Source organism: Poromitra crassiceps, assembly GCF_964638095.1.
Source record: "Poromitra crassiceps genome assembly, chromosome: 15".
NCBI lineage: Eukaryota > Metazoa > Chordata > Actinopteri > Beryciformes > Melamphaidae > Poromitra > Poromitra crassiceps.
In genome coordinates this window covers 35,248,039-35,257,881 of record NC_139634.1, presented here as the reverse complement: position 1 = coordinate 35,257,881, position 9,843 = coordinate 35,248,039, and the positions used below count along the sequence as shown (strand labels likewise).

At 47.3% G+C, this 9,843-nt stretch overlaps 1 protein-coding gene across 1 annotated transcript; it reads right to left on the bottom strand.

Annotated features, from left to right (window-relative positions):
• Nucleotides 1–6,146: 6,146 nt before the first annotated feature.
• LOC310790194 (structural maintenance of chromosomes protein 6-like) lies at nucleotides 6,147–9,419 on the bottom strand (the record flags this gene model as incomplete). Its single annotated transcript, XM_083651870.1, has 1 exon — nucleotides 6,147–9,419. The coding sequence occupies one exon, from the start codon at nucleotides 9,417–9,419 to the stop codon at nucleotides 6,147–6,149; it is 3,273 nt and encodes a 1,090-aa protein (XP_083507996.1).
• Between the last annotated feature and the right edge of the window lie 424 nt (nucleotides 9,420–9,843).

The following is a 9,843-nucleotide window of genomic DNA, read 5'->3' as shown; positions in this document are numbered from 1 at the left end:
CACAAGGGCAGTTGTGATGTGTGATATAGCCAGGGTGGGTGTGTGTGTGTGTGTGTGTCTCTCTCCATTTCTTTACATCCTCCCTCCCACATCTCCTCCTTTGTTTCCTTCCTTTTCTCTCTTCCTCCCTTATATCTTTCCTTCCCTTTCTTCTCCTCTCCTGGCCGCCCACCTTTCCTTTAATGTCCTCCCTTTTCCTCGATGCAACCCACGCCTCCTGCCTCCTACCCTTCCCTGCCTTCCATCAGCCCAATCGTCATGTTGCCATGTTATGTTTCTGTAACCCAGATTAGTGTTGTAGCACTCGAGACCGGTCTTGGCCTCAAGATCACATTTTGATGGTCTTGGTCTCTTTACATTACATTACATTACGTCATTTGGCAGACGCTTTTATCCAAAGCGACTTACAATAACACATTTTTTGTCAGCAATAGAGCAATCAACTATGGAGCACAGTCTATGACAACTACAACTTCTGAAGGAACAGTGGTACAAGTTTAGGTTAGTGGTACAAGGTTGGTTAGTTTTTTTTTTTTCTTTTTTTTTTCTTTCTCTCTTCTCGGACTCGCGCTTCCTCGGTCGTGGTCTTGACTCGATCTCGGACAAGCCGGACTCGGGATTTTATTTCAAGACCAGTCAAGACCACAACTGCTGTGACATCATTACCTGCCTGTGTATTGTCTGATTTATTTATTTTCATTTTATGTTTTTTTTACTGTGATTGGTTGTAAAAAAAAAAAAAAAAAACCTTATATTGCAACCAATAACTTTGCAGTTTGAAAGTTTTAGTGCTGAAACCACTCTCCTCATGTTTCAGATCAAAGGAAATTCCTAAATAATGATTACTTTTGTTTTTGGCAGAGAAATGGTGTAAAGGTTAATCCACCATTAGAGTCATGATCTTGAAAATAGTCTTGCATTGGTCTAGTCCTCGGTCTCACCCCCCCCCCCCCCCCCCCCCCTTGGTCTTGACTCGTTCTCCCCCCTCAGTCTTGGTCTTGACTGGGTCTCGGTTTAGGTGGTCTCGACCCCAACGCAATGCGGATATGTTAAATGTCAACATTTCTGAATCAAAAATACATTGTTCAACAAGTCCTCCAACCACAGGAGCTTCCAACTTAAAATTTGAAAACATTAGTTAGTTTGACGTGCGGGACACTCTCCCATTGGCTAACCATAACCAAAGTTGCCTAACCATAACCAAAGCCGCTTATTACCAAAGTTGCCTAACCATAACCAAAGTAGCCCGATGAAGTTGTTTTCATTTGCGTAACGTTTTGAAATTAACATCGGGAGCACGGTGACATGTTCAAATTAAGTGGCGTTTTCAAATCAAACGACAATTTCAAAATGCCGCTGGAATCGCTCTTGGTTGGAGGACTTGTTGAAATGTTGATATAGCGTATGCTGGTTCACAAACATGGAGATTCAACATTGAGTGGTTTTGCATAAATGTAACATGGCAACATTTTCTTCTTCTTGTTCCCTACCCTACCTCTCCTATCTCTCTCTCCCTCCCTCTTTCCTGCCCTGTTCTTCCCTTCCTCTCTCCTCCCTCATGGCTCAATCTGAGGACAGAGGAGCCTGTAAATCACCTGGCTACAGATAAATACCCCGGAGGAATTTGTGGTGCCTCTGAAGTCAGCAAGGCAGGCGAGTGAACCCCCCCCCCCTTCCCTCCTTCCTCGCTGGGTTGTATAACACCTCTCATGCAATCTGACCTTCGGTGCATTCCATTTTTGTTGAGTATTACGGGGCCCTCAGAGTTATTTTCTCAGTCTGACGAGTTTCAGCCTCCCCCCTCCCTCATGGCCTAGGTAAATGTGATGATGATGAGTTTCAGCCTCCCCCTCCCTCATGGCCTAGGTAAATGTGATGATGAGTTTCAGCCTCCCCCCTCCCTCATGGCCTAGGTAAATGTGATGATGATGAGTTTCAGCCTCCCCCCTCCCTCATGGCCTAGGTAAATGTGATGATGACGAGTTTCAGCCTCCCCCCTCCCTCATGGCCTAGGTAAATGTGATGATGAGTTTCAGCCTCCCCCTCCCTCATGGCCTAGGTAAATGTGATGATGACGAGTTTCAGCCTCCCCCTCCCTCATGGCCTAGGTAAATGTGATGATGAGTTTCAGCCTCCCCCTCCCTCATGGCCTAGGTAAATGTGATGATGATGAGTTTCAGCCTCCCCCCTCCCTCATGGCCTAGGTGAATGTGATGATGAGTTTCAGCCTCCCCCCTCCCTCATGGCCTAGGTAAATGTGATGATGATGAGTTTCAGCCTCCCCCTCCCTCATGGCCTAGGTAAATGTGATGATGAGTTTCAGCCTCCCCCCTCCCTCATGGCCTAGGTAAATGTGATGATGAGTTTCAGCTTCCCCCCTCCCTCATGGCCTAGGTAAATGTGATGATGATGAGTTTCAGCCTCCCCCTCCCTCATGGCCTAGGTAAATGTGATGATGAGTTTCAGCCTCCCCCCTCCCTCATGGCCTAGGTAAATGTGATGATGATGAGTTTCAGCGTCCCCCTCCCTCATGGCCTAGGTAAATGTGATGATGAGTTTCAGCCTCCCCCTCCCTCATGGCCTAGGTAAATGTGATGATGATGAGTTTCAGCCTCCCCCTCCCTCATGGCCTAGGTAAATGTGATGATGAGTTTCAGCCTCCCCCTCCCTCATGGCCTAGGTAAATGTGATGATGATGAGTTTCAGCCTCCCCCTCCCTCATGGCCTAGGTAAATGTGATGATGAGTTTCAGCCTCCCCCCTCCCTCATGGCCTAGGTAAATGTGATGATGAGTTTCAGCCTCCCCCCTCCCTCATGGCCTAGGTAAATGTGATGATGATGAGTTTCAGCCTCCCCCTCCCTCATGGCCTAGGTAAATGTGATGATGATGAGTTTCAGCCTCCCCCTCCCTCATGGCCTAGGTAAATGTGATGATGATGAGTTTCAGCCTCCCCCCTCCCTCATGGCCTAGGTAAATGTGATGATGATGAGTTTCAGCCTCCCCCTCCCTCATGGCCTAGGTAAATGTGATGATGAGTTTCAGCCTCCCCCCTCCCTCATGGCCTAGGTAAATGTGATGATGATGAGTTTCAGCCTCTCCCTCCCTCATGGCCTAGGTAAATGTGATGATGATGAGTTTCAGCCTCTCCCTCCCTCATGGCCTAGGTAAATGTGATGATGAGTTTCAGCCTCCCCCCTCCCTCATGGCCTAGGTAAATGTGATGATGAGTTTCAGCCTCCCCCCTCCCTCATGGCCTAGGTAAATGTGATGATGAGTTTCAGCCTCCCCCCTCCCTCATGGCCGAGGTAAATGTGATGATTCACGGCATTCAAAATCATTTTTTTCCCGTTTTACTTACCACTGGGTCGCTGAAACATGTCCTTTGATGTAGGCTATACTGACTCAGTGGTAATTAAAATATAACAAGGGAGATTTTGAGTGCTAGAAACTAGCAAAGATTTTGCCCTTGCCCTTGCACTGCATAATATATGGCCGATGGTGTCTTAGATGGTTTATTATGTACTATGGTTAGACCCCATCGCTATTTTTCATCCGGTGAAGCAAGGGTATTGTATTGTTTTGTCATTTTACACACATAATTCCACAATTTGATTTTTGCATGTCTACCAACCATGAGAAAGCAACTTCTGATCACAACCTACTGATACAATACTCCATGATGCCACTGCTGAAGCTGCAACTTTTACTGGGGAAAGAATCCTTGCAGTGTGGGCATATTTTACCCCCGCAATGTTTAAGTCATGAGACAGATCTTCAGTTCAGACAAGTTGTGAAGGCGTCCGCTCTCTCTCGCTCTCTCTCCCAATTCTCTGCTCCCTCTCTTTCCTCTCACACTGTACTCTTGTTCTCTCTCTCTCTCCCTCCCTCTCTCTCTCTCTCTCTCTCCCTCTCTTTCCTCTCACACTGTACTCTTGTTCTCTCTCTCCCTCCTCCACATAGGAGGAATCAAACATTCCATAAACAATAGGCTGTTATCAAAATGTGCAACAAAACACTATTAGTAATGCCATGGTATGATGAACAGCTACTGTTAAAAGAGACAATTTCACTGGACTAGGCAAAAATGTGCAAATAGCATATTAGTCAAATGCATATAATATTTGGCAAGTTTTAGTTTAAAAAAAGAGATGCAGAGCAGAGCCTATATTGTTACTGATTAAAAAAGATCCTAGCTTACGTGAAACTAGACTACTAGCTGTGTAGGTAAGCGAGTTAGCTAGGCTGCCATAAATGTCATGGTCATGAATGAATAAAAAAGGTCTTTGCCATATATATTTTTTCCATTATATTTTGACCTTCTTTGTTCCTTCTTTGCCAGGCGGGTTTGACCAATGAGATTATGTCTGCCTCCAGAGCACTCTGTATGAAAAGCTTGTATAACTAAATCTCCAATCTGCTATAGCTAAACATTATAGAAGCTATGGTTTCAGGACAACATGCTCATTAGAGTAAGTCTGACATCAGCATGTGTCTGTCCGAAATTCATTCATTTATTCATTCATTCATTCATCATAGCAAGCTGCACAAGGAAAAGTACAAGGTCCTTATGTAGCCCGCGTGCTTTTTTCATCTTTCTCATATTTTGTCAGAATTAACCTCCATAGGGAGGTGTTCCAGGCACGTCCAGCTGGGAGGAGACCATGGGGCAGACAGAGGACTAGGTGGAGAGATTATATCTCCACGCTGGCCTGGGAATGCCTCGGGATCCCCTAGTTGGAGCTGGCTAATGTGGCTGGGGAATGGGATGTTTGGGGTCCCCTGTAGGAACGGCTACCTCCACCACCCGATACCGGATAAGCGGTTGAAGATGGATGGATGGATGGATAGTGCAGCGTCACGTTCCACTCCCTCCCCTTCCCCTCATTCGCACATCATGCTCATCATGCAGTTACCTTCATCACTGTTTCTTTTGTCACTGTAAATGAGCATCCTAAACTCATCATCACGTTTAAACCCAGATTTAAATAAAGGTGATACTAATAATTCTCACATTCAAATCCAAATCGGGTGTGGCAGCCTAGTTTTATACAGGAGGGAATACTGATCACCACCCTTCTAATTGTACTACACAAGACGCAGCTTTCCTGAGCGGAGGCACCTCTGCTGCTCAATGGAGCAGAGAGGCAGCCATGAATAAAACACAGTCAGGCGGAAGGAATGGCTCCGGCTGGAAGGTGTGCACACGGATCGTGCACAGGAATGCAACGCGAAACCAGGAATCAGAAGCTCCGGAGCCTTTTTCATGACCTTCATTTTACTGTTAAGGCCTGCACAATAGTTTGGTTTTACGGAAGTCTTCTTCAGTGTTCATCATTCACACAAGGTTTATACCAGGAGCGGTCATTTATAGAGGTCCAAAAACAGACTTGGTTATTAGAACTGGTAAAAACACTGAGCAAGCTCATATGAGGTGAAAAGAATGTCATATCATACCCATATCTTGAGTCCATACTTCCCTGACTTGCTGCGAGCTGGAAAGGACAGCAACCTTTCGACAGATAAAAAGAGAGATTGATATTTATTTATGTTGCTCCATGTCACATAACAAACATTAATCCGTTAAATCAATTAGTAAATTGCAGCAGTATAACTGAAGAGCACTTATAATACAGATCAGAACATTACAATTGACCTCTTAATGGAGCTTACCACTCTGACTTCAGGGCCAGGGTTGTGAAGGCAAGGCAGATGCACATACCACCCACTTAGGCTAGACATGCCTAAATGCGCTTGTCATTCCATTCTCCCTGTGGGATAATAGATGTCACCAACACAAGTTGAGTGTTGGAACTCCTTTGTATACCATGTTTGAAAACACACACACACACACACACACACACACACACACACACACACACACACACACACACACACACACACACACACACACACACACCTTTTAGTCAAGTCAACTTGTCAAGTCAACTTTATTTATAGAGCACATTTACAACGACGCAGGCCGATCAAAGTGCTTTACAGGTAAAAACACAAACATAAAGCAGGTACAAATGCACTAATCAGAAGCAAGGTGCAGTACAAAGTGCAATCAAACAAGTAATAAAGATGGATAAAAGTTGTGACTTAGTGAACTGCACCTATCTTGGGATTCAAGTTGGCATTACTCTTATTGCTCTCCATTTGTCTGCACAGTGTCTGAGTCATGGTCTGGATCTTTGAGACGCAGGATGCTGATGTTTGGACTCTCTGGGAGAGCGCTCATGCTCTGCGGTGTGAGGAAGATGAACTGTCTGTACTGCTGACTAGCAGCAACCTTCAACATCATGTCCATGGATATTCTCCGGTTCACCATGTCCATGTAGACATCAAACTCGTCGAGGCAGCGGAAGGGCGCCTCTGTGATGGCCCAGAGAGAGAGGATGAAGCAAACGGTGGAGAAGGAGCGCTCTCCTCCCGACAGGGAACGCATGTCACTCAGATCAGCCTTGTCCCGTTCACCTGTGTACACCGATATGGCGAGGGTTTCATTATTGTGGTCAAAGGTGATACTGCCTGTGTAATGTCTCTGGGCCAGCATGCTATCAAAGTAGTATTTACAACGAGCGGACAGGAACCTCCTGAGATTGGCGTAGACTTGGAGTCTTTCATTAATAATTCTGTCCAGGGTCTTGATGAAGTTGTTGAGGCCCTTCACCTGCTGTGTCATGCTTTTGTAGTTCGCCCTTGCCTCTTGGTACTGCCTCGTGACTTCCTCACGGTCGCCCTGCCGGTCCTGCTGGGAAGTGATCTTAAACTTTAGACATTTGATCTCACTGTCCAGGCTCTTAGGCGTGCGATGTACTTCCAGGTGCTCTGGACAGATTTGTGTGGCCTTGGCCACGGACGCTGTGAGATCCTGCTCCTTGCTGTCCAGGCTGGATTCCAGGGTCTGGATGTTGCCGAGGTGGGCATTGCGTTTCTGCTCATAGTGCTTCTTGTGGTGCTTGCACTTCACCACCTCCTGGTCACGCTTACTCAACTCCTCCATGATGGGGTCGGCCTCCTCAGCGACCGTGCCAATCTGGTCTTTGAGCTGCTTGTACTCCTGCTCTGCCTTGTCATAGGAGGCCTGGAGATTGGCCATTTCAGCCCGTGCCTCATTGTACTCTGCGCCCTTGGATGAGATCTTAGTGATGATGTCCTGAAGATCCTCCTCCACAAGGTTGAGGTCCTCTGCCTGAGGCTCATCCACATTCTGTAGGTCTGTCAGCTCTAGCTGAAGCCTTCTGGTCTCATCTGTGGTAGTCTTCTGCTCTATGTGTGCTTTCTTCAGCAGTCCCTCGTTCTGTCTGATGTCATCCTTGACCTTCCGCATCTGCTGCTGGAAGTAGGTAGCCTGGTCCCTCTGGTTCTCCAGCTCCCTCTGCAAGTGCCTGATCTCCTCTTCGACATCTCCTGAGAGGTATTTGGCTCTGTTCTGCTCACTGGTGTAGGTGCGGTTACTGAAGACCTGATCTCCATCTATAGAGAAGGCCTGCGTACAGTTCCTAGGGGGGTTTACGCTTTTCATTACTGTCTGAGCCTCTGTATTATTCTTGATGAGCAGAATGCTCTCTATTCCCCTGTGATCAATCAGGCAGTTGGCCACAACTGGATCCTCAATTTCCAGAGATTGCAGCAGTGAAGGGTGATCAGGATGGTTCACAGCCCTCCTGCTGATGTCGTGGACGTGTGGGAGGAAGGCGCTGGTGATGATAATGGGCCTGCGGCTTCCACGGAACACTCTGGCCATGATGCCCTGCAGCACCTTCTCATCCTCATGGTTGTCACAAGCGAAGGCCTGCATGAGGCTCTTCAGACATACCTCTACAGCCAGAGCCAGCTGTGTGTCCTTCAGGCTAATACAATACCCCAGTGGCCCCCGGGGTCTCTGTCTGAACTGACCCCTCTGGTAGGCTTCCTCGATGTTGTTGAGGATGATGGGCATGTTCTCTCCGAAGCGCCGCAGGCGGTTGGAGCGACTGCTTTCCATGGTCTGCAGGTTCCTCCTGCAGGACTCAACGGCCCCCTGGAGCACAACCTGCTCCTGCCTCATCTTCTCGAGCTCATCCTTGGTGCGGTTGCAGGCCTCCTGGTAGTGGTCGATCTGCTGATCCAGGGTGGAGGATTGGTGTGTCATATTTTCCAGCTCAGTCTGGATCTGCTCCATATGGTCTGTCCTTGCCTGGCTCTCCGCTCCAGTTGTCTGACTGATGCTCAATTTAAGCTCATTTATCCTTGAAGAGAGTTGAGCCTTGTCCTTTTCCAGGTCTCTCAGGTTAGACTTGCATCTGTGGACATTTACCTCGCTGGACTTAAGAAGGTCGTTGCCTTTCTGGACCTTGGCCTTCAACTGAGTGCATTGGGGCTGGAGCTCCTGGATGCGCAGGGTGATGCCCTCCAACTGGTCCTGGATCTGCTTGTATTTGCTCTCAGCCTCCTCCACCTTGTTCTTCCATTCTTCCACCTTCTTGTCATATTTATTTGTAGACTGTCTGTCTGAGTGCAGTTTCTCTCGCATTGGCTGTACTTCCTTCTCCATCTCAATCACCAGAGCCCAAGCCATCTGCTTCTGCAACTCTTCCAGTTTGGCGGTCATGTCGTCCAGTGATGCCAAGCTCTTGTAGTGGTCCTTTTTCTCCAGGTAGTTTCTCTTTAAATCCTTCAAGCATTCCACATGTTGCTCCACTTTATCCTCAGTGGCATGCTTGGTGGATTTGATGTAGACAAAGTCATCTTTCATCTGCTCCAGCTGGGTGGCTTTCATAAAAAACCTGTACTTGTCCCCCTCTCCTTTAGAGTGTAGGAAATATTTGCTCATCTCTTGAGTGAGAATCGACACAGGATTGTTAACCTGAATATTAAAATGATCCAGGATGGACAGAAGCTCTTCCTTTTTGGTTGAGAGAATCCGACCAGATTTGCTCCTTAGTTTGTAGGTCCTCAACCCCTCTCGTGTTATTCTCACGTCTACAATGATGGCCTTTCCATAAACGTCGGGTTTGTAAGCATCCCTTCCTTTGTTACGCAGGGTGATTGATACATCAGCTGAGCTCTCTCCCTGCTTCACAAAACCTTTGAGGGATGATGCTCTGTTTGTGGCTTGGGCGTTCCCGCCTAGGGCTACGATGAGAGCTGTCAGAACAGCACTCTTTCCACTTCCATTGTGGCCGACAACGAAGTTGACGTTGGTTCCAAAAGTGAAAGGTCCAAGGAGAGAGTGGCACATGAAATTCTTCAATGTGACACTCTCCACAATCCCCACATCACGTCCTTCAACAATACACTGCCTCGCACGGGACACACAGCTCTGCTGGCTGGGACAAACAATTTCTTCATCTTCATCCTCTTCAACGTCCACAACAGCTTTAACCCGCTTGTGGGGGGTGTCATTTAAAGTGTTGCTCTTCCTCTTAGACATCTCTGCAGCTTTGCCCCCTATGTCGCCCTATGTGAGCAATATTGGTTATGTCACCAGTGATGTCACTTGAGCAATTGTGATGTCATCAGTGATGTCACTTGAGAAATTGTGATTCTTCTTCTTCTTTTGTGTTTTATGGCAGTTGGTTTCCTTTATGATGCATTACCGCCTGTAGAAAAGGGGCTGTAATGGCCCACCATCAGGCCTGTTCTTGGGGCAATTGACGCCCACGAATCAACGCGCCAACGACGTAATGATGATGACACCGCCGTGACATCATCGATGATGATGTCAGAGTTCACCTGTGAGGTCATCAGCGATGTCAGACGGGCTAGGCTGACTGCAATGGCAGACGTGACTTTATGAGGTCACCGATGATGTCATACCTCCCCGGACGTTGTGACATCACCAACGATGTCATACA